A 25961-nucleotide genomic window follows, 5' to 3' on the forward strand; every position below is an offset into this window, starting at 1 on the left:
AAAAAAATAAGACAGGAAGCAGTGTGTATGCTATAGTGAAGTGCAGAATGATGGAATTAAAAATGAATAAATAGAATTACGATCAAGTGAATGCATTTAGAGGTAACTTTCGCGTGCTGAATTCAAACTTTAGGGAATAGTCCTTTAGGTTAAGAAAGGTCAGATAACAAAATAACTTTCGATCCTTGAAGTAAAATCTCTGAATTCATGTAAGTCTGGATTTGTCATTAGTCTGCAACGTTATTACAAGATAATGAGATCATGGCTTTATTGGGGTTTTTTTTTTTTTTTTTTTGGCCTAATCATGATAATACAGTTCTCCCCATTATGTGTAAATGGCTAGTTGGGAGAGAGCTTCTCTGTAATCCAGCATACACAGAGTTACAGCAGACTGGAAACCTTAAACACGTTTATAGAAAAATAAAACTATCAAAGTTGTTATTCTTGAAATATATTTTTGTTTAGTCTTCCTGATTTGTTTTGTTCTTTTTTTATCTTTTATTTTTGAAGGAGCCAATTTAACTCCGGTAAAGTATAGGTAGTTCTCAACTTACAACAGTTCTTACAACGGCACTGAAAAAAGTGATTTATGACCGTTTTTCACTCTTACGACCATTGCAGCATTGCCATGATCACTTGATCAAAATTCGGATGCTTGACAACTGACTCGTATTTATGACAGTTGCAGTGTCCCGGGATCATGTGATCAACTTTTGTAAACTTTTGACAAGCAAAGTCAGTGGAGAAATCACATTCACTTAACAACCGGGTTACTCACTTTAACAACTGCAAGTGATTCACATAACAACTGTGGCAAAGTAGCTTGTGAATTTGGGGCAAAACTCACTTCTTCTTCTTGTGCCATATCCGTTATCGGACGTTGGCGATCATGTTGGTGATCCAACTCACTTAACAAATGTTTCACTTAACAGCCATTGTGGTCGTAAGTTGAGGAGCACCTGTATTCACTCTTAAATTGTGTAGTAATTTAGAGTTATCATAATGTTTGAACGATGCCGCAACCAGTCTCAATAGAAACAATTAAATCTTTATTCTTTGGAGACTCTATCTCAGATTGTGGCAAACCCACAATTTGTTTTGAGTCCTGGAATGTTGAACAACTTACTGAAACCCAATTTACATATAAAGCTAAACTGTAAAGCATGGTTGATACACCTTAATGGTTTTAATTTATATAACTGACTGCTATTTTTTTTTTTAGTTTATAGAAATAGAGTAGATGGTCTGCAGAATTCTTCCTCCCTCCCCATGTAGACCGATCCAAGATGATTTGTTCATTTCCATACTTATATATTTTGAAGTAGGAAGTACTTTGTGATATACCGTATTTTCCGGCGTATACGACGACTCGGCGTATAAGACGACCACCAACTTCGGAGACGATTTGCATGCTTAGAAAGTCGTCTTATACACCAGAAACTACCATATTTTCTGGCGTATAAGACGACTCGGCGTATAAGACGACTCCCGAATTCGGAGACGATTTGCATGCTTTAGAAAGTCGTCTTATACGCCGGAAAATATGGTATGTCAATTATGTAGGATTAGAGACATGCTTATGGAAACCTTTACTCCTAAAAAATCTCTTGCACAACTTCCAATTTGCTACAAGAGAAGTTGCCACAAGTTCCAGTTTGACTTCAAAATGAGTCATGTTCATTTACATTTTCATGTACTTACTGCATATTGTGATATATGCATGCATTATATTTGGCTAATTGTGTACCTGTAGTTTGTACATATGTCTTTATTTACTTTTAAAATTGCTTCTGGTTGATAAATAATCAAGGGTCTCTCCTAAGCATTACATCAGGTGTTTGCATTAAGCATGCTACTTTACATTAGAAGTCTTAAAGGACGAAGCAGCGAAATTTTTGGAACGCCTTGTGACATAGAGTTCTTACATACATCTGCATACCATCACAGTAGCATTTTGCTTTGATGTAAGCAACATGCGGAATGGAAAAAAAGGAATAAGAAATATTTGAGGAAATCAAGAGACATGAAATAGAAGCCTCTTATATTTGATTTACAACTGCCCGCTAAGCAAGCTAGTGAGTTATGGGCCAGCTTTGCTCATTTATTAAGTTATGCTCTTCCCCAGTTATTTATTTGTTATCTGTTGCAGTCAACAATAGATTGATGTGCCTTTTGCATTCAAGAAGGAAACTCAACAATCTCAACATCCACAACAACATATATGGCACTTCAGTATGGACCCATAGATACTGAGAACTGTCACCCATTATGCCTTTGGTCAATCAGTGCTTTTGCATAATAGTTTCGTATAAAGATGATATAGAGTACCGTAAATGCTGGCGTACAAGGCGACCCGGCGTATAAGACGACCCCCGTCTTTATAGCCGGACCGCATTCCTAGAACGTCGTCTTATACACCGGAAACTACCAGTATTTCCGGCGTATAAGACGATTCAGCGTATAAGACGACCCCCGTCTTTGGCGCCGATTTCAGTGCTCGCGGAAGTCGCCTTATACGCCGGCATTTACGGTAAGTTACAAGGCTTAGTTGTACCCGTGCCATAAACATTTTCTAGTCTACAGTACTAATGGTACAAAATTATATTTATTGGATATACCAGAGGCATAACCAAAGCCTAGCTTTACCCTGAAACATGTTCATGCTATATGGCATAAGATATAATTTTTAATCTGGAGCACGTTTTCTCAGCCTTTTTTTTTTTTTTTTTACCTCGTAGGAACCCTTGAAATAATCTTTAGACCTCAAGAGTGCTCTTCCTTAAAACTAGAGGGAAAAAATACAAAAATGTCACTATACAATTAACTTCTAATCCACATTTTAACAATGTTTACAACAATAGCATGTAAGAATGTTCACCAATGCGAGTGTTGGCATTCTGCAAAGTTCAAAAAATATTTTGTTAATTGTGACATCTCATGAAATCCCTGGTAACCTTAACCCTCATGAAGAAAGCCTGATTTAGATCAATTTGTAAGCCAGCTAGGAGGCATACATAGAATTTCTTTCAAATCTGTTTCAGCAGATGGTCGAGGATTGACCATGATATGGCATTTCATACCTCTAAAATTACAGCATATAAATTCTGATATTTTACACAGTGCTAGTAAGAGTTCAAGGCAAATTATACACGCTGCTATATTTGAGGGCAAGACAAAACTCCCAGAATTATTTCATTTTTGATTCAGGAAAACACATTGGTTATTAAATTACTTTCTGTAGTCATGCAGTTAATGTTCTTCTTTCTATATTTCAAGGTACAAGGGATGGGCAAACGAGACTTATTAAAGAGGGTGGAAAAGTTGAAGCCTACCAATGGAGCAGTAGTGAAGACAAATGGATCAAAATTGGAGATGTTGTTGGCTCATCTGGAGCTACCCAGCAGACATCTGGAAAAGTTTTATTTGAAGGAAAGGTAAATCCTTTTTCCTGAATGACTAATTGTTCAGTGTATTCATTTGTGTGCTTTGAAGGGAAATATAGGAAAATAATTGTTTTTATTTTGACTTCTGTTGAAAGGAATACGACTATGTTTTCACTATTGACGTAAATGAAGGTGGCCCCTCTTATAAACTGCCATATAGTATTACTGACGATCCATGGCTGACAGCATACAACTTCCTGCAGAAGAATGATTTGAATCCCATGTTCCTGGATCAAGTGGCCAAGTTCATAATAGATAACACCAAAGGGCAAATGCTGGGGCACACAGATACAGGATTTTCAGATCCTTTCACAGGTAAGGGAAAATTATGTTCTTGAACTGCTTGAAAAAGCATGACAGAGTATAACTTATATTCATTTTTATATGCGGAATGCAGATCTTGGCATTCTTTTGCTTCAGCCATGTTCAACTAGCACTAATTTATTCAAATTCAATTAAGACCTGATCAAGTAGCGATTTCTTGAAAATAAAGAGAGATAATTTCTTCTAGACTTCTAGAATTCTTGCTTCCTCAAACTTTATAGCAGTGATTCTCAACCTTTCTAATGCCGTGACCCCATAATACAGTTCCCCATGTTGCGGTGACCCCCAAGTGGGTGTGGCCACCAATAAGAGGGAGTAGGACAGCTAGGGAAAAGGGAAAAAAATGGCGGACAGCATGGTTTGGTGACCCCCGTGAAATAGTCATTCGACCCCAAATGGGGTCCCGACCCACAGGTTGAGAACCACTGCTTTATAGGATAATAAGGGCTTAAACCTGTATCCTTGATCTTAATCAAAGATTTTAACCATTTCACCGTCTGTGTAATCCTAAATAATATGTGCCTTCCTGAGCCTCTACAAAGGATGTAGTCAGAATTTAGCAGCCAAAAAATTAAATTATATGGATTTTCATAACAAGGGACAAACAAAAAGAAAACTAGGGTAACACTGTTTTTATTATAAGTTACCCTGTTCTGGACTGACTGAATCAAGCCATGCCACCTCTGGTGATAAAATATTGTAAAAGAAAGTGCACTAATGTAAAACAAATCCCTTATGAAATATGTAATGTAGCAGCTAAGTAAAACAATTGGATTATAGAAGAGAACATACAGGATTCTCATCCAAGACACAAATGACCTGCCTCATATTATATTTTGAAGATAATTGTGCGTGAAGATCCTGTTCTCATGTGAAGTCTATAATGCTGGCATGAGAAAAAGAGGATGACCAGCAACAAGTGGAATTAAGGGAATGATAGATGCTTCATCAGAAGGCTTGAAGGGCTGTGTTGAGGATAGACCAGGGGTAGGCAACCTTGACTCTTTTATGACTCGTGGACTTCAACTCCCAGAATTCCTGAGCCAGCATAGCTCAGCTTGGAAACCTCTCCCTTTCCCCTCAGTATGGCTGACTCAGGAATTCTGGGAGTTGAAGTCCACGAGTTATAAAAGAGCCACGGTTGCCTACCCCTGGAATAGACCATCTCAAAGAGGGTCTATCTGTGTGGTCATTAAGAGTTTGATGCCAGCTTGGGAGCGCAGGATCAATCAATATGACACTCGTTCTTCTGTTGGGTACATCTTTTCACAGGTAGTGGTCGCTATGTTCCAGGCTCTTCCTCAGAATCTAATGAAGAACTTGCTACAGATCCATTTACAGGTATGACTTTGTTTTGGTTTACGGTATGGAAAATATATACAGCGTTGACCCCATGCATTTAAAGTCAGAGGAATGTCCCCAACAAAAAAGGGAAAAGGCTATACCACCAATGTGTGCATGAATGCATATAATATAAGCAGTGTTTTATACCTTCAGATACAAATTAATGTAGCTGAAGTCAGAAAAGATAATGAATTATATTTTGTCCTCATCTTATGAATAACATTATTGGCCTATATTCAGCTTAAACACGTAGAGAGAAATGTGCCAGGAATCAGTGTTTTCAGACAAATGCATGATTACTCCTGGTACATCAGGTATGTTGTTTAGAAATCTATTATGTATCTATTATGTGTTTATTGATTGCTTCAATTTATTTAGCTGTCCATCTCAAATAATAATTTACTCTGGGCAGCTCACGAACCAAATATATAAAAGACCAAAACAATATAAGAAAAATAAAAACTATAAAAAAGAACCCCATGCAATAAAATTCATAGCTTCAAGTAGTCGTAACATCCATCAATAATAATCAACTCAGCACAAGCTTTACCACATTCCTGAGTCCCCATGCCTGTGGCAGAAGCACTTTTTCAGGGCCAGAAACCGATCTGATTTCCAGGGGACAATGTTCCAAAGGTAGGGGCCACAAGCTTTATTTTTGTAAATAGCTCAATTCTTTAAGAGGTCTCATGCAGATCCTGAAAGGTTTTAGTAATTTTTTTTTCTATTTTTTTTTTTAGCTTTTAAATTTAATTAGGTCCTTGACCGCCATCTAGTGGTATTACTGTCATTTTGCCTATCAATAGGTGTACTAGGATTAGGCCAGTGGTGGCGGACCTATGACATATATGCCATAGGCGGCACTCAGAGCCCTCTCTGTGGGCACGCACACCGTCGCCCCAGCACAGTTCGCCAGAGTAGCGTGCACGTGGCGTTTGGAAGCAATGGGGCAGTTTGGAAGTGAGCGAGCAAGTGGCTTTGGCCCCCTGGGGATGCTCTGGAGATGGCGAGGGACTGGTCCCCACTGCCCTGGTCCCAGCCCACTCACGCCCACCCAGTCTGCCATAACCATCGCAGCTATGGTCACCCAGCAGCCATGCTCACCCAGTGGGCCACACACACACCGCTCCCCCTGAGAGCACCACAATGCTGATGCAGCCCTGGCACTTTGCGATACATAAGTGGGTTTTGGGTTGCAGTTTGGGCACTCACTCTCTAAAAGGTTTGCCATCACTGGACTAGGCTATAAATCTAGTGTTAACCAAGAGAATGAGAATTGTTTGATGCTGTCCTTTTGTTGTAGGCTGCTTTGTTTTCACTTTGTACTTCTTTCATTTATATCTCAATAAACAGTTTCTTATATTATTTGGAAGTTACCACCAGTTGTTATTATTTTATTTTTACCCCATCTTATTTTTATAAATAAGGCGGTGATTATACCTGGTACTCCTTCCTCTTCCTATTTTCTCAACAACAACAACAACACTGTGAGGTGAATTGGGTTGACAGGGTCTAGAACTCACAATCCATAAAGTACAATAAACTTGGATAACTATATTAAGAATGAAGTATGGATTTGATTTTTTTGACAGAATTGAATGTCTATATAAGCTTATATTATGAATGTCTATGTAAGCTTTGTGAATATAACTTTATGTGTTATTGTTCTTTTGTTTTTAAGGTACTGGTCGTTATGTCCCAGGTGCTACATCTAATCTTTCAACTCCTCTAAGCGGAACTCATCCACTTACAGGTAAGTGGACAAGAGATTAACTGTGCCAAAGAACAATACTGTAACTACCAAACTGGCTACTTGTATTCATTATTCTCTTCCTTATTTGTCATACTCAACAAATACAATTCCTTTGTTGCCACTTATCTGTTTAGCTACCTTTTTATAGCTAGAACCACTCCTGTGCTGTAACGAGGGGGGGATGAGCATTCTGCTTATTTTATAGTTTCTCCAGGTTTTGAAATATTATTGGCCTTTTAAAAGTTTATATTGGAAAAGGTACTCATAGTGTCACTGGATTCATTCGTTGTTATAAATGATGGTTTACAAACCACAGCAGTTGGAATTACATAACCTGTATCCAAACTCGAGAAACACATGGCTTGCAATGGGGTGTGAATCATCACAGAATTTGGGACATTATTATTTTTTTTTTTTTAAATTTTTTTTTAATTTTTATTCATTAATACAATTAAAACAACAATGGACAAACATGACATTCCAGAGTGAATTTTTCTATCAGTTCCTATCATAGTACAAAAATTTTATAATTTTATAATTTTTTGTTCTTAACCTCTATATAAACCTCATCTTTTATACAATACAATTATATATACAATTATATGTACAGTTATGTATATCTTTTAGTTCTACCATTAGTTTGAAGTCCGAGCAGTTCTTAATTCATACCAGCGGTAAAATTTGCCCCAGATTTCGAAGTATTCGTGTTCCGTTTTGTCTTTCATAATCATTGTAAGCCTGTCCATCTCAGCACATATTAAAATTTTATGCAGGATCTCTTCTTCCGTTGGGGTTTCCTTGTTCCTCCAATTTTGAGCAAAAACCAGCCTGGAGGCCGTTAAAATGTGTAGCATTAAATAAAATACGCCTTTGTCATGTTTTTGCGTAGTTAAACCTAATAGAAAGAGTTCTGGTTTTGGTTCTACCGCTTGCTCTAATATTTCTTCCAACCAAATTTTAATCCTGTTCCAAAAATCACGAGCTCGCGTGCATTCCCACCACATATGATAGTAAGTTCCACTTTTCAAATTGCATTTCCAACATTTAGGGGAGACATTGGTATACATTTTAGACAATCTTGTGGGTGGGAGATGCCATCTATAAAACATTTTGTAAAGGTTCTCTTTGTAAGAGGTGGCCAAAGTAAGCTTCTTGTTTCTTGCCCATAGTTCTTGCCATATATGCAGATCAAAATTAAGACCAAAATCCTTACTCCAATTCAACATAGTCACTTTTACTTGTTCCTCGTACGTTGCCTGATCTAGCAAATAATAGTATAGTTTTTTAATCATTTTATCCTCCGACCCCAAAATTATTTTATCCAATTCTATTGGTTCTAATTTAATACCTAACTCTTTTTTGTCTTTCCGATATCTTGCCTGCAGTTGCAGGTATGCCCACCGAATTTGGGACATTATTATTATCTCTTCACAACAGTATGAAGCCACAGCTGCTAGTTCTTTAGCTCATGTTAGCTTTCATATGTATCAAGTTCTTCCCAAGAACCTAGAATATTATAATGTATTGGTGTGTTATAATTTATTTACATCTTGCCTTTGATATTTTTATGAATCTTAAGGCAGTGAACATATTCCATACGCCTTCCTCTTGTTTTCCCCACTACAGCAACCTGTGAGGTGGGTTGGGCTAAGAGAGATTGACTGGCCTAAAGTCACCCAGCTGGCTTCTTTGCCTAAGGTGGAACTAGAACTCATCTATTGCAACAAGTAAATGAGGTTTATAATAAATGTAGTCGGCAGAACAGAGTATGAAGGGCAGAGGTGATAGGCAGTGGCAAGTGAAAGAAAGTATAAAAATAAAATAAATGGACTTACTTTTGAACTAAATATTTAGGCTACATCAATAATATATGTGTGTGTGCACGCGCACATGCATTCACTCATGCTAATTTTTCAGATAATATTACTTTTCAGTGATATAACTTTTATGTGGGATTTATAAAGCTCACTTAGTTATTCATTGCCTGGAATTTTTTTTTAAACTATAATTTTGTTGTCATTTTTATATGGTTCATATAAAGGAGAATATCTGTAGCTCAAGGTTGATACGAGGGGTCCTTGGTGCTCTCTGAGCTTGCCTGTTTTCTTGCAGACGTTTCATTACCCAAACTAGGTAACATCATCAGTGCATCAGTACAACAACTGATGATGTTACCTAGTTTGGGTAATGAAATGTCTGCAAGAAAACAAGCAAGCTCAGAGAGCACCAAGGATCTCAGATATCAGAGGTCCCCAACCTTTTGGGCATCAGGGACCAGTTCTGTGGAGAGAGGTTTTTCCATGGACCAGAGGGTATGTGGTTTGTGTGCGGCCTGCATCTCGTTTGGGTGGCTCAGTTGCTGGCATGCTACGGCCCGGTACTGATTCACGGACTGGGGATTGGGGACCCCTGCCTTATATGGTTCATACTCTGGTCCTTAAAGATTGTGAGCCCTTTTGAATTCTCAATATTTCTGGATAAACAAGATCTGTGTAAGTCCTAAAACTAGACAAATGAATCAAAAACATTATACTTGTTCATTGATTTATTGTTTATTGAGAAAAATTATCCAAAACTGCATATTTGTATATGGCAGAAGTAGTTGAACATTTGAGTTCAGTAGCTGGTATGCCTCCCTTGGGCAAAATAATTGCTACTAGGTGTTTCGGATAACTGTTGATCACTCCTGCAGTTTGGCTTGGAGGAATTTTAGTCCACTAAAGCAATAGTAACAGCAATAACACTTAGACTTATTTACTGCTTCATAGTGCTTTACAGCTCTCTCTAAGCAGTTTACAGAGTCAGCACGTCGCCCCCAACAATCTGGGTCTTCATTTTACCAACCTCGGAAGGATGGGAGGCTGTGAGTCAACCTTGAGCTGGTGAGGATCGAACTGCTAGCAGTTGGCAGAATTAGCCTGCAATACTGCATTCTAGCCACTGCGCCACCATTGGTTCTTTGGTACCCTGTCTTACACAACAATTTCAGCTTAAGGATGTTGGTGGACTTCCTCACCTGAATGGCCTGCCTTCCACAACATTTCTATAGGATTAAGGCTAGGACTTTGACATGGCCATCCAAGACATTAACTTCTTTTTGATTTAACCATTCTTTGGTCACACAACTTGGGTCTTTTGGGTGGTTGTCTTGCTGCATGATCCACTTGAGCTTCAGTTCATGGACAGATACCCTGACATTTTCCAGCTGATGTTGCATGTTGGAAACCAGCTGTGAAGATTGCAGGTTGCAATCACGTGACTGCAGCATGTTGCGACCAGTGGTAAATGTGAGCTGGTTGCCCAGATTGCAATCACATAACCATGGAGGTGGTGCAACAGTCATAACTTCAAAGACAGGTCATAAATCTGATCATCGTAATTTCGAACAATCATTAAACGAATGGGTGAACATGAGGAATATCTGCAGCTTTAGATCATTTTCTTCCATGAAGAAGTAGAATGTTTTTGACCCGTTTGCTTAATCGAGTTCTCTTTATCTAGTTTTAGGAGAAAATGTGGAGAACAGATCACATTTTAACTCGTATTTATTGAAATATTGAAAATTCAAAAAGTTCACAAACTTTTAAGTACCCCCGTAATTGGCAGTCAAGTAATTTACTCTTTATTCAGTTTATCAGCAATAAAATGATTCTCTGCTAAAGTAGCTGGCAATCTCTTCTTTTATTACCTTTACTCTTTAGGGCCCAAATCAGTGATAGCTAACGCTGAAAATATTTACTTTCCAAAGAAAGAAGCTGTTACATTTGATCAGGCCAACCCTTCATTAATACTGAGTGAGTATATTTGTAATGACTTCAACAATTTGTGCAAAAAGCAATTTTTCTGGCATATTAGTCTTGAAAATATATATCTATTTTAATCCCATGGTACTTACAAACTTCATCACTCTCGTTACATGTCTGAGTACAAATATAGAAAGAGAATTTATCTTTTTAATAGAATGAAGCTGCTATTTGCTTCTCATAAAGGATAGGTGTTGCAGGTCAGTTTTTCCCCAAGAGTTTCTGTTTACTCAACAATGCTCTGTTTTCTTCTATTGGAGAAAATGTTGGAATAATGCTAAATTTGTTGCGTTTCCTCTTTTGTCTTTCTGATAAGCCATCAGGGTAAAAGTTTTGTTATCGGGCTAAGCATTAAAAGTGCTGCCTGCTTTCTCCTCTCTACGCACCTGAAGACATTGTAAGAGGAGGGCGGTATTAATCCATGGTGGGAAAACAAAAATCCAAAAGAGCTGCTTTTCTGGCTACCAAATTTTATGAAAAGAGAAAAGCTTTTGTGAGTTGCACTTACTTCATCAGATGCCTAGAGTTTTTATGTTTTTATTCCATCTTTTTTTGTTTTTACATATAACTCAAGCCACCAAGCTTACTTAAAACTGCTCCCTGCTGTTTTCCCCACAACAATCCTACGAGGGGATGTTGGGCTGAAAGAGAATGATTGGCTCAAAATCACCTAGGCAAGACTAGAACTCACGGTCTCCTGGTTTCTAAGCCTGTCGCCTTAAACCCTGTGATGGCGAACCTTTGAGTGCCCAAAAACCACCCCGCCTGCGGGCCACACACCGACTCCATGGCCCACCGCAGCAGATTGCCCAGGCAGCCTAGTAGCACCATGGCGGCCACGCCCCACAGCATCCTCTGCACGCAGCAGGCCGCGAGGGCGGAGTTTTGTCCCTGCTGCCCGGCTGCCATGTCCTTGGCTGTGCTGCTCCACGTAGGCCACGCCTGGGGGCAATTCTCCCCTGAGGGGGCTGGTGGTGAGGAAGGGGCTGCGGGGGGAGGCGGAGCTGGGGCGACAGCACTCATGCCCACAGAGAGGGCTCTGAGTGCCACCTCTGGCACATGTGCCATAGGTTCGCCATCACTAGCATAGGCTGACCCGACTACTCAGGAGGAGAGTGCCCTGCCCCTTTCCACAAGGCACACCTGGGGACTGAGACTTAAGGAGATGCTGTGGGGGGGCATTTGTCGGGAACAAAAGCTGAATTCATGGAGGGTTGTGTGCCATTGCCAACACTGGACGTTTCCTGGACTTCTTGCTTTATTTCTTCCTTCTTGGGTTAATTGTCTTGTTCCTTTGCTTCCTGGACTAATTGATTTAATCCCTTGCCCTGCTTGATTTCTTGTTTTGGCAGCCATTGTGCTCACAGCTTTGTTCTGGACTACTTGTAGCCAGAGTCTGCTGAAGGTGTGAGTGTGTGTGTGTGTGTGTGTGTGTGTGTGTGTGTGTGTGTGTGTGAGAGAGAGAGAGAGAGAGAGAGAGAGAGAGAGAGAGAGAGAGAGAGAGAGAGAGAGAGACCACTTTGCTCTGGGACTTGCCAGAGATGTAGGAGCGTTTGGGGAACATTTTGGAGCAATAAAGGGGCAGTTTGAACTATCAGCTGACTGTGTTGCCTCTGTGCCATGCCCTGGGTCATCACGCTGGCTGGCTGTGCGCACTCTGTGTAAAGTGAGTTGCAACTCTTAAAAAGTTTTGTCTCTTTTAATAAAATCTCTTAGTTGGAAAAGTGCTACCAACCTCTTTCTGACTCCTAGCTGAAATATGTATCAAAGGGTGCAAGCAGTGAACTGCAATCAAGTGGACTCCTGTGTGCCAACCAATAACAATAAAAACCATTTTTGCTCTTGAAACATCAAAGTTAATTTTAGCGTTAATTATTGCAGAAAATAGTTCAGATACTGGGTTCCAATCAGTCTGAATCAACCAGCTCATGATATGTTCCCTCACATAACATGTTTCCTTAAGTGGAGCACCTATTTGCTGCATCACCACATCTTAGATTGTAATTCTGGTATATCAGTTATATTCCAAAGCATAAAATGTTAATTTTCAAAAGCTAGTTTATTACTCATTACTTCCCTGATCTTATAACTGTTCCCAGTTTCCAGAGTGTTCATAAGATGTAAATTAAGACTGTATTTGGAGTTTTAAGATCATAGAAAGTATCTTGAGGCTACAATACCAAAGTCTGATGATACCAAAGTTTTATGAAGTTATTTTCAAGGATTCAGGATTTCAGAAAGCATTGCATTGAAAATGACAGCTTTAGCTCAATAATCACTTTTTATTTCAGTTTTTGACCAGGATAATTGTTTATACCAGTAGAGAGTGTCTTGACTAGCAGTAATTTTGTCCGGATAAGATAAGATAATCTTTATTGTCATTTTTTTTACTGTGGGCACAACAGCACACATCAAAAATGAAATTTAGTTGCCCGTTTTTGTACTTTAGTCTTAAAATATATTTGTTTGAAAATATTTTCTAGTGGGTCTCATTTTTTCTGGTAAGTAAACTTAGGCTACATAACACCTAAATATTTATAAGCTATTGTGGATTAGAAACTGGTGATAGACTGTTCCACATCTACAACAAGTTTATTACTTGTGGGCAGTTTTATTGTATGTGGAAATTACTACAGTTACACCTAATTTGAACATAACGATGAAAATGCCAACAAGTCATGCACGGATGAAGCATGGTGGTTTGTATCTAGGCTATTTGTTTTTAAGCTTTTTCTGAAAGTTAATAAAATATGTTTTATAAATTGAAATTTATTAATTTATATAATCAATGCACACAGGTTGATGTTAAGGAATGCTCACACCAGATAGAATTTGATCCATTCGGTAGTGCCGAGAAAGATAATGCAGTGTTTTTATAACAAGGAATTAAATGCATTCTAGAGATAACAGCAAACTTATTTCAAATTATTTCACATCTCCCATGTAGGTAAAATGAAAGAATTAAATGGAAATGTACCTGACGAACAACAGTTAACTGAAGATGATCTAGATGTTTTAGAAAAGATGCTATCTATAATGTGCAGTGTGTCCATGGAAACACCCACAAGGGAGCAGCTGAAAATGTTGTGGAAAGCGATTAACTGGCCAAATGGTATGCAGTAATTATTGAGGACAGATCTCACAAATGATATGGACTAAAGACAGTATCTTAATACATCTTTTTAAGTAAGCCATTTTTATCCCACACTTACCTTAGAGCAGTACACTCCGTATTTAAAATTGAGAAATGTTTATATAGCTACATACATATTCAATATACTCTTTCCTTTTGGAGTAAGCAACATTACACAGAGTACAAAAAAGGAAAAAAAATAATATGCAAAAGAAATTCAAGGCATGAGAAAGGAGAAAAGAGAATCTAGCTAAAGCTACTTCACACTAAAGCCACTCATTGTATCCCTCCATCTTCCTGTCCATACAAACCATTCTCGTTTCTTCTATAGCCATATGCTGATTCATACATTGCTTCCTTTTTCTTTAAATTTCTTAGTTCTTTCTTTTGGAGGATGTGATCTCCATCCAATAATATATTTTTTTCAGTCTTCTCCTTCTTTGCAACTCTTTCTCCATTCATAATAGTTACAGAAAGCCCCAAACGTATAAACTCTAAGCAGTGTTGATATAAGGAGCGATTAAAATCCACATTACGTTGCATAAAATGGCCTCTCAGAATCTTCATCCTGAACCAAATTTTCATGGGAAAAAAATGGATTAAAGTACCTCCTAAAACATTTGAGGGAATGGAAGCCATGTATGCCTCCAGGGGTTGCTGTTACGTATTGTATTGATAATTACCAAAGAGTGCGCCTTCTAGTCTTTCCAAAATTGGAACCTTCAGCAAGCCCTCCATAGATAACCCAACCAGAGTCACATTTACCAGGACAGATCCTGATATATTCTGACTCCATGACCTATAGATTAATAAGATTGTTGTGACTCTACTACAGTTGATGTTCCTGATTAGAAATCTGGCCACTACATTCTGTGCCAGTTGTACCCTCCAAGTCCTTGTATATAAAGGCAGCCCCATGTATAATGCATTGCAGTTTCCATTCATATTGATCAAGGCATCAGTTACAGTTGCTGAGACTTCCCTGTCCAGATAGGTTTGTAACTGACGCATCAGTTAGAGCTGGGCAATGACTTCCACTTTTTGCTTCAGTGGAACCACAAATCCAGGAGCCCTTCCTCAAATCACAAACTAGTTTCATCGGGGGCGTTCAATCCTATTCTAGAGCAACTACAGCAACTATATTTCTGATAGAGTTTAATCTTACTTTGAGATGAAGATGAATACAAGCTACATAGAAGTGTGAATTGCCTTAGGAATTCTCATGAAGTGATATAAGCATTTACAATACATATTTTTAAAAATTTGACTATAGTTCTCAACTAACAGTGGACTCCACAAACTTCTAGAAATTAAGAATGATGGTAGGTGTAGCACAATGTTTTGCTTGGACTATTCTGATAACCAGGTACTTTATTATTAATTACATCCATAGTTGCCACTGTAAATATGCAAGTGTCTGCATAACTCTTTCCACTTGGCAAAATTCATGGTGTATCTACCAATGAAGAAAGATGGGGAAATCCATGTACTAGAACTAACTAAAAGCTGGAAGTTCAACTTAGATATGTAGTTTGACTAGTTGAAAATGCACACAGTGAAAGCATGTATATGTTTAGATAATGCTAGTAATTGTTTTCCTCCAGAAAAAAAAAATGATTAGGGCCTTTTCATTATCTGTGATTTCTAAGGTAATTAAAAAGAAAAAAAAATCAGCAGTGGCATACATATCATTTCTATATTTTTTTCAAGAAAATTATATGGATATGTCCTTAAGGTCACTAGGATTCATGTTTCACTTACAAGAGTGGTTTTAATGAGTCGCTTGTTTGCTTTCCATTTCTTGCCTAATTGTGTATCCAGTTTTGCAGCTCTCTCTAACTCAGTGGTTCTCAACCTGTGGGTCAGGACCCCATTTGGGGTCGAATGACCATTTCACGGGGGTCGCCAAACCACACTGTCCTCCATTTTTTCCCCTTTTCCCTAGCTGTCCTACTCCCTCTTATTGGTGGCCACACCCACTTGGGGGTCACAACATGGGGAACTGTATTATGGGGTCACGGCATTAGAAAGGTTGAGAACCACTGCTCTAACTTCTAGGACTTTCCTTCTCATGAATAGCTTAGGAGGTTCATGCAACTGCCCATCTTAGAAATATGACTTTTGTTATAAATAGTTGCTTGTTGTTGCAAACAGTTGTTGGACAATTTAGAAAGCTCAAGGCATAACCCATCTTCTGTAGGCAAGAATGAGCAGGTGGGCGAATTAGTTGGGAGTGGGGTGGCATTCTCAGATTTCCATTATTGATATTTATTTGAGAAGAGATGTGTTTTAAGAATGAAAAGGAACAGTAAAGTTGTGAGGGTTGTAATGAAATATTCATTATGGTTTGTTTAGCTCGTACTTAAGCCATCTTTCAGAATTGTCTGATTTTCAGGTAAATGAAGGCAAATATACCTATCCCCGGATAATGCTGCAGGATCCAATTTGAGTTGGTCATCAGATTTATTTTTCCAAGCTTTTGGGCTTGTGCTGGAGCCTATCTTCAGGGAACTGGTATACTGCTTTATCACCTTACCCACAGGTTAACCTAGATTTTCATAATATGCTATATTCAGTCCATTGTTGCACATGCTGTGACTTTGATATAAGCACAAAGATCTATAGATTAATTTCTATTTTAGCAACCATCTTACTTATTAAATTCAAGTCTCCTACAAGTTGAGCTTGATTCCTGTTGACTTCATGAAGACATGTCTAAATTTCTTGGCAACAGTACAGAAATGGTTTGCCAGAGCTTTCTTATGGAATATTTCTTAACTTCCCAGCCTCATTTATAGCTCAGTGTTTCCTGAATAGCTCTCATAACTAATAAGACTTTACTGCAATCCAGATTCAGAGTATGCATGGTACAGAGATACTATGTGCACACCCACATGTATTTCAAACCATTGTTTCCCTTTTATATTTGAATTGCTGAACAGATTTTCAGTCAGGCCTGATGCTGTTTAGCCATCAGCCTAGACTAAGAGTAGGCAACCTTGGCTCTTTTATGACTCGTGGACTTCAACTCCCAGAATTCCTGAGCCAGCTGGCTCAGGAATTCTGGGACTTGAAGTCCACGAGTCATAAAAGAGCCAAGGTTGCCTACCCCTGGCCTAGATTTTCTAAATGGAGTCCCTCTGAATAAGTTCATTTTGACATCCATAATGTTTAGTTTTTTTCATTTTTGCCGGTGGGAATATGAAGTGTGTTCCTGAGAAAACCATTTCATTCCTAACCTTTGGTGAGTTAATTCTGCTCAGTTATTGGAATAGTGAGAGTAAACCAATTTACAGACAATTCTATACAATTTTAATAAGAAGACCATTAACTGCTTATGTATTTCTGTTTTTAGACTTTGTCTTTCCAGCACTAGATATTCTTCGGTTAGCAGTCAGGCATCCCAGTGTGAACGAAAGCTTCTGTGGCGAAAAAGATGGCCTTCAGTTCTGCAGTCATCTCATCAAATTCCTGAACCCTGGAGGAAAGCAAGCCAATCAGATGCTGGCTCTGCGAACTTTATGCAATTGTTTTATTCACCCAGTTGGCCAAAAGCTCATGTTGGCACAGGGGGACTCCATAATGTCACAAGCAATAGAACTGAAGCTGAGCACCAATAAGAACATTCACGTTGCGCTGGCTACGTTGGCTCTAAACTATGCCGTTTGTCTACATAAAAATAACAACATTGAGGGCAAAGCTCAGTGTTTGTCAGTGATCAGCACAGTCATAGAGGTAGTGCAAGACCTTGAAGCTATTTTTAGACTGCTTGTGGCTCTTGGGACATTGATCAGTGATGATTCAAATGCTGTACAATTAGCCAAGTCCCTAGGAGTCGATTCTCAAATTAAAAAGTATTCCTCTATATCAGAACCAGCTAAAGTAAATGAATGCTGTAGATTTGTTCTTAATTTGCTGTAAACCTTTTAAAAAAAACACTTGGGAGTCTAGGACTATATCAAAGATGCCCATTTTCATATTTTACAAAAAAAAAAATATTGTGGGCAAACTCTCTGGAATTGAAATGATCTGAATAAATTTTTTGCACTGATTTTAGAAGTGTTTTTCTTCAAAGCTGTTAAGTGTGTGCTTATTTTAAAGGTAATTTTAATACCTTCTGTGAGTTAGGAGTAACAAAAATTACTAGGGAAATCTTGATTCCTTGACATGTATGACATATCTGCTGCCTTTCATCAGACAGAAATCACTTGCACAATGGATTCTCGTTTCTTTGAGTGCCTCCATTTTGGTAAAACCATCTAGAGTCGATTTGTATAGGGGATTAGATCCACAGGGCTGCAAAGAAGAGGGGACTGAAAGAGCTGGAAGGAAAGTTAACTAAATTTAAGTTTCTATTTTGGAAGAAATTCCAGCAATGTGTTTTGATATTGAGCTTTTACATTGTGTGACACTACTAATATTGGTCTTGATTCTTTATGAAAGTTGATTTCCCACATACAGTACATGCCTTTTTAACCACTGTTATAGAAAAATTTAGCATACCACAAAATAGGTCTTTTGTATTTCCAGGTGTACTGTGCTCTTTTTCATTTTTGGTTATCTTTCTATAGAATGTTTCTTCAGAATACATATGGTTCTATCTTCCTCTGAATTTAGTGATAACCTTCCCAGTGTTGAGTGCAGTGTTATCTTCAGCCAGCCAGATCTGCAAGAATAATGCTACAGAGTATGAGCTGTCACATTCATATTGATGAAATGCTCATTCTAAAGTCTAAGCTCTTATACCTAAATGTCAGCATTATTTCTTAGTTCCTTATCAGAAACATGCAGCTCCTATGCTTATCATTTCTTTTGAATTTAGAAATGCAGCTTCAATACTAAATATGCAAATAATTATTTCCATTTTGAAATGTTCTCAGTTTATTTTGGGAAGTTTCCTTTATAGGAGGTGGTTTCTAATTGAAATGAAAATTATAAATACATTTTGTGCGAGACCTCTATCAAGTTTCAAAATCAAAGTCTGAATATCGTATTTAACGGTTAATAAGATACTCCAAATTTCATATACCCTGCTAAGACATAAACAGATTGCAAACTACAATGTTTGGGTTGAGAAAATGTGTCAAACTATTATCCACTGTAGCATAAAAAGTAGCCCCACCCATCATGGGTTAGTGTAGGAACACAACAATTCCTATTTTGTGTTTCCCTATAGTCAAACAACCCCCATATGAATGTAATATATTTGAAACAACCAAATTGACTAATTCTGATCACACAAACAAGACCGTAGTTGAAAAATTATGTGAGTGGGCATCAGAGGGGTCCTTGGTGCTCTCGGAGCTTGGTTGTTCTCTTATAGATGTTTCATTATCCAAACTAAGTAAATCATCAGTGCTCATCGTCACTGGGAGTCTATACGCTTCCCTAAATTACAGGAAGTTTCCTTAGTCTCAGTGTGGTATATAAGGAGTGTTCTCAAACCTTTCTGTCTTAGATTTGGTGCCAATGTGTAAAACAATCAGAATGTTATTTGAGTTATTTGTTATTTGAGTAACAAATAATATCTTAGCATCAGATATCAATTTACAATTGGTTTGGTTTGCACAAGACAGCTGAGACCATTCAAAGTTATGGAGATAACAAAAATGACAGGTTCAGCAGACATATATCTTACTGCAGTGTTTCCCAAACTTGACAATTTTAAGGCATGTGGACTTCAACTCCCAGAATTCCACAGCCAGCATTGCTGGCTGTGGAATTCTGGGAGTTGAAGTCCACATGCCTTAAAATTGTCAAGTTTGGGAAACACTGTCTTACTGCTTTAGATGGTTGTAGTTCTCTTGCTTTTTACAATTACCAGGTGATGTTGAAGAAGATGGACCTCATAGACGTAAAAGATGAACACGTTATACTCACTTCATTTTTAGAGACCGCTGGCATGGCTACCTTTCTGTACCTGTGATCAAAGGTACAAATGGTTGCTTTGGCTTGCTGTGAAATTGCCCTATTGCCTTGCTGCCCGTTTCACATTCAAAATGTTTCAATATTCTCTGCAAAGAGTTAGTTTTAGAAAGCTGCTAGGATCAAGAGAGAGCATTTGCAGGCAAATGTATTGGCTCTTCAAGCAGAATAGATTTACTCTCTGAAGGGCCAAAGCAACTACCTGGAAACCTGGCAGATGTTATGACCCAGGTGGTCAAGGCATGCCTCTAAAGAGTTCTTTATTTCTCTTAAACAATGTTCCAGCCAATGGCCTTCCAACAACCCATAAGGCTCCACCCTCAGTCCTCCAAGCAACAGCCCCGATAGTACACAGAGTAGGAGCATGCTCACAGGACAAAGTCCAGGGTTCCAAGTCCAATCCACCAGACAGGGTCCAGGCACAATACAAAGGCAGTCCTCAAGACAAACAGGTCCCAGAAAAGAAGTTCCAAAGTCCCACTGAAGCAAAGGCCACCAGAGAAAGGTGAGGTCCAAAACAAAATGCAAAGGGCAATCTTCCAGGCAAGGCAAGGCAAGGCAAACAGCAACAGGCACAAGTAAAAGCCAAGGAAGTGTAAGCCAAAGCAAACAACTGTTCCTGGCAAAGAGTAACTCCCCACGGCTTCTCCTTAAGTTACTCCCCTCCAGGTATTTCTTGTGAGGATGGGTGGGGTGACCTCCTCCCAGTAACCTTGCAGCCCTTCTCTGGGCTTGCCTACACTTCACTCTCCTTGCTCTTGGATCAAGTGGAGCAGGCAGCTGTTCCTCATCAGAGGAAATTGGCTGCCTATCAGCACCATTGCCGGTCACTAGATGATCCTCCCCTTAGTCTTTACAGGCAGGCAGCTCTCCATCTGGTGGCCTGGGGCAGCATTGTCCTCAGCTCTTGGTGTGCCTTCCCTGTCGGACGGTCCCAGCTCCAATTCTTCCTCCTCCTCCTCCTCCTCCTCCTCCTCCTCCTCCTCCTCCTCCTCCTCCTCCTCCTCCTCCTCCTCCAGACCTGCCTCTGAGGGGGCCATGACAGCAGGTACATTCCTCCCATCCTATAAAAATATTTGAATATTGCATCCTCTACAACAGGGCTTTTCAACCAGTGGTACGGGTACCACCTGTGGTACATTGGCACCTGGCAGGTGGTACGCGACCATCCTAGAAAAGTGGTAGCAGGGGAGGGGAATGAACTGAACCAGTGGCAGCATCGCACAAGCCTGAGTGAGAGATGGCTGGAGCTGCAGGGCTGTCAGGGTTCAGCGAAAGCACCAGGATCAGCGCCAGGCTCCAGCTGATCCTGGCGCTTCTGCTGAGCCCAGAAGAAGCACCGATCAACTGAAATGTTGCAGCATCTCCAGGGTCTTGTGATTTACATTCAGATGCTTAGCAACTGATTCATATTTATGATGGTCACAGTGTCCCAGGATCATGTGAAGTAACCAAAACCTGCTGCAACCACCCAGCAGACGGGGGGAATAAAAACCAAACACACACACACACCCCCGTTAAGTCCTGGGAGCGATGGCGAATGAAGAATATGCATGTCTCTGAAACAGCTCTTTATTGTGCTTACTTACAATTCCAACAACAACAAGCAAAGGCATACAGGCCTCCTTTTATATGTTCACAATCCCTGGACAAGATGGCAACATTTATAGGCACTTTTCGCACCTTGCTCATGCGTGCTCAGCCGGTGCCACTCAGTCTGGTCCCGGGCAGCTTCTGCAATTGCCCAGGAGCCTTGCAATGTCCCAAGCCTGCATTTGAAGGCTCAGGACACAACACCCCTCCCCCCTTAGCTAGAACACACATGGTACTTCTTCTTACAATCCATACAAAATATAAAATTATATATATATATATATATATATATATATATATATATATATATATATATATATATATATATATATATATATAATCATTTTGTTTTTCCATTCTACCGGCACTCCATTCTACTACAACTTGTTTGCCACTCTCTAATGTGTGCTTCGCGGGTTCTATTGCTACCCACATAGGTTCTATCTCCTCACCATAGACTAGTACTGTTCTTAGGCTGACAATAACCTTACATACTCATCTAGGTGTTTAGGAGGGGCCTTAACCCATTGGGACCTATGCAGAATTAGGGAGGGTGCCTGGCCTGACAGTTCCCCTGCCCGAATGGACAGACCAAGACTTGACCTTAAGGGCGCCTGGCCTACCGGCCCGTTTGATAAGCTCGCTAGACCAGGACTTTTATGCACAAGTTTTGCAGGTGACCCCTGGTAGGGCGTACTGACAGAATTGCCAGAATTTTCCCCAGGCTCTGTGAGGGCAGCTGCACTCTCCCAACTTTCTGAGTTGGTTGAGACCAGAACTCCTCTGGATGGTTCCTGAGAACCTATGTCCTCGAACCTGCGACCGTTCTCGGACATGCCCTGTGAAAAAGGTGTGTGTAAGGGGCCCCAGTATTCAGCAGACCCCAAGGTCATGCCTGAGGTGCCAGGGTCAGGAGAGGCCTCTCTGCTTGCCCCCCTTACATAGGACCTCCTTTTGGAAGCAGTAGTAGAATTGAACCTGCTTCCTAGCTGGGTTGCCAGTTCTTGCGTGTTCTGTGAATATTCCCGGTTGTCCTCCTTGTATGGAGTGTCACTGTTGTTATATGGAATATGTAGTGCCCCCAGGGTGACTCCCTGGCTGGAGTGCGTCTAGGTGTGTAGGGTAGTTCTCTGCCCCATGAATTCTTGTTTGGAGCACTTGCGGAATCTCGGGATGGGGGATCAACTCTCTCTCCAGCTGCCGGACTGGCTGTTGATATTGATCCCCAGAATGCATTCTATGATTTTCCTCCCCCCCCCCAGTGCAGAACCAGGAGTAGAAGCTGATCAATGTGCTGCCTCAGGACATGGCCGTCGTCCAGTGACACCTCATAGGACAGAGATCCAGAGACATTACAGGTGACAGCAGGGACCCATGGGTGACCAGGCCCGTAATTCCTGGACCAAACAGGAGCGCCCACTTGGAGACACCGTAGAGGCCATGGATGTGACCCATGAGATGCTACCCGGTCAGGGTGCAGTCTATCCAGCTTAGTAATGAGTTGGCGACCCCAGCAAAGTTCAGCCGGGCTCTTCCCAGTGGCAGTGCAAGATGTGGTGCGATGTGCAAGAAGAAAGTCAGCTAACCTGTGATGCCAGTCCCCGTAAGTCAGTCTGTTAAGGGCATCCTTGGTAGTGCGCACCATACGTTCAGCTATTCCGTTAGTGGAAGGGTGGAAGGGAGCAGAAGTTGCATGGCGGATCATGTTGGCCTGGAAGAAAACGTGGAACTCAGAAGAGGTAAATTGAGGACCGTTGTCTGAAACTAGAACATCTGGAAGGCCATGAGTTGCAAAAATACTTCCCAGCACCTGGATAGTCTTGGCAGCAGTAGTGGAGGACACGGGAACAACCTCTAGCCACTTAGAATGGCTATCAACAACAACCAAGAAGAATTGCCCCTGAAAGGGCCCAGCATAATCTATATGTACCCTAGACCATGGGGTTTGAGTTTCCTCCCATCTATGAACTGGGGCCTGAGGCATTTCAGGCTGGGACTGTTGGCACACATGGCACCCATGTACTTGGGCCTCAATGGCTTTATCAAGGCTAGGCCACCACAAGTGGCTGCATGCAAGCGCCTTCATCCTGACTATGCCAGGGTGTCCCTTATGTAAAGAATGCAGCACTCTAGTCCTCAATGAGGTAGGGATTACTATCCTACTTCCCCATAGCAGACAACCCTTGAAAGTGGATAACTCATATCTTCTTTGCCAGAAACTCTGAAACTCAGTATCAGGGTATCTATCAGGCCATCCTGACAACACCCATGACAGAATGCGTGTGAGCATGTGGTCAGTGGCAGTTTCTGCAGCCACATCCCTTGCATTGAGGGGAGACTCAGGCAGCTCTTGAATGGACAGAATATTAATGGCAGGAGCAGGATCATGTTCCAGTGTTGGAAGGGGTAATCTACTCAAAGCATCAGCATGACCCATTTCCTTTCCAGGTTTGTGAATTAAGGAGTAGTCATATGCTGACAGGAAAATGACCAACGCAGCATATGAGGAGAAAGAATGTGTGGGGTCTGTTTAGTCATGGTGAACAACCCTAGCAGTGGCTTATGGTCAGTGTAGACCATGAAATGATGGCCATAAATGAAATCATGAAATTTCTTAATGCCAGCCACAATGGCCAGCGCCTCCCTGTCAATCTGAGCGTAATTCCTCTCAGCAGAAGATAAGGTTCTGGAATAATAAGCCACAGGGACCTGTGTCCCATCAGCCAACAGGTGGCTAAGAACTGCTCCCACTCCATATGGAGAAGCATCGCAGGCAATGCAAACAGGTAATAGCTCATTGAAGTGAGCCAGTACAGTGTTAGAAGTAAGCAAGGCCTTAACCTCATTGAAACTTTTTTCATGGACCTTAGTCCATTGCCAACAGGCTTGTTTGCCTGTGCAATGGCTCAGCTATAGCAGCTTTGTTTGGCAGAAAGGCATGGTAAAAATTTAGTAGCCCCAAAAAGCCTTGTAGTTCCCCTTTAGACTTAGGGCTTGGGGCCTGTTGAACGGCCTTTAATTTAGCTTCAGAAGGGTGGATACCTTGAGCATCTATCCTGAATCCCAAAAAAATCAGTAGAATTGACTCCTATCTTACATTTGTCCTTTTTTAACTTGAGGCTGCTTCCCTAAAACGAAGCAAGACAGCCCTCAATCTCTCAGCCAAGTTTTGGGGTGATTCTCTTGCAATGAGGACATCATTAAAATATGGACAGACTCCTGGAATACCCCTCAGTGTGTTCTCCATAATACTCTGGAAAATGCCAGGGGCTACATTTACCCCAAATTGCAATCTCTTCACTTTAAAAGCTCCTCTATGGGTCACAATCGTCTGAGCCTCAGCAGCTGCCTCATCAACAGGCAACTGTTGATAGGCCTGTGCCAGGTCAAGCTTCGCAAAAATATGCCCCCCCCCTTTAGGGAAGCCAGAATGTGACTTACTACAGGTACTGAATAAGCGTGTTGTTGTAGTGCCTTGTTTAGTGTGCATTTGTAGTCTGCACAAATACGAATGTCCCCATTAGCCTTTAAAGGCGTTACTATGGGGGTTTCCCAAGGACTAGAATCTACAGGCTCTAGAATGCCCTGCTGGAGCAATTTGTCTAGTTCAGCATCAATCTTGTTCTTAAGTGCAAACAGAACTCTCCTAGGCTTGACCCTAATGGTTGCAATGGATGGATCTAATCATAGTGAAACTGGAGGCCCCTTGTAGGTTCCAAGTTCAGAGCTAAACACATCTGCAAATTCCCTGCAGACTTCTGCAACACTGGACATTTGCAAATGGTGCAGCCCCGTGACCTGAATTCCCAGAGCCTCAAACCAGTCGAGTCCAATAAGACTCGCACGATCACCCCCAACAACCAACACATCTAAAGGACCCTTAAAATCCTTGTACTGTACCTTAAGGGTGGCCTCCCCCTTAACACACACCTTAGAATTCTGAAAGTCTGTAAATATCACAGTGGATGGCCTGAGTTTCACTCGAAGGCCACTGCTGCTGCAAATCTTCCTGAAAGTGTTGAGGGAAATTATGGAAAGAGTGGACCCAATGTCCAATTCCATGGATAAGGGAACCCCTTGCAATTTTACTTTAAGGGACAACTTCTTTTTTAGGGGTTTATGTGTGCCTGTCCTTAGAATACTTCTGCGTGTTGCGCAGAAACCCACCCAATTTTGGCTGGGGACACTGGTACCTTTCAGATGCAATTCTTCTTCTGACGTACCTTCTGACGACTCAGACATACAGCTGCAATGTGGCCTTGCCTTCCACAGGCCTGCAAATAGTGAACCGGAACCAGCAGTTTGCTCTTCTATGGCATTCTCCGCATCCAAAGCATTGTGGAGTTATTGAAGCCTTTTCTGTGTGATCCCTCTGTCTCCTTCCTGCTGCCTAGTAGAGTTTATTCACTTCATCTTCAGGAACCTCTTCCGAATCTTCTTGCACGTTCTCCTGGTGTACAGCAACAGTCTCTGGAGAGCTTCTGGGTGGCCGCATATTCTGTACTGCTCCACCTGCTGCTTCCTCTGCTGTAACTTCTCGCAGAGCATCTTAGAATGAAATGTCTTCTTTTGCGAAGATCCTTTGCTGTAAGTCTCTATTTCTCAGTCCACACACAAAATGATCACGCAGTCTTTCCTCTAAA

At 40.6% G+C, this 25961-nt stretch overlaps 1 protein-coding gene across 2 annotated transcripts in view; it reads left to right on the top strand.

Annotated features, from left to right (window-relative positions):
- The window catches only part of PLAA (phospholipase A2 activating protein), a 29788-nt gene extending 11936 nt beyond the window's left edge, over positions 1-17852 (top strand). The window contains exons 8-14 of one of the 2 annotated variants that reach the window (XR_005557240.1): positions 3277-3434; positions 3539-3758; positions 5040-5108; positions 6793-6864; positions 10566-10658; positions 13615-13853; positions 17156-17288. Coding sequence is in view for 1 of the 2 variants with exons in the window: in XM_039347827.1 (XP_039203761.1) it covers positions 3277-3434; positions 3539-3758; positions 5040-5108; positions 6793-6864; positions 10566-10658; positions 13615-13779; positions 17156-17721 (1343 nt within the window). In the remaining variant the exon portion in view is untranslated. Of the gene's footprint in view, positions 1-3276; positions 3435-3538; positions 3759-5039; positions 5109-6792; positions 6865-10565; positions 10659-13614; positions 13854-17155 lie in introns of both variants that reach the window. The other variant, XM_039347827.1, reaches the window with a different exon arrangement.
- The last annotated feature ends 8109 nt before the right edge of the window (positions 17853-25961 follow it).

Source organism: Crotalus tigris, unplaced genomic scaffold (genome assembly GCF_016545835.1).
Source record: "Crotalus tigris isolate CLP2741 ecotype Arizona unplaced genomic scaffold, ASM1654583v1 scf7180000018101.4720394464:4744507, whole genome shotgun sequence".
NCBI classification, from domain to species: domain Eukaryota; kingdom Metazoa; phylum Chordata; class Lepidosauria; order Squamata; family Viperidae; genus Crotalus; species Crotalus tigris.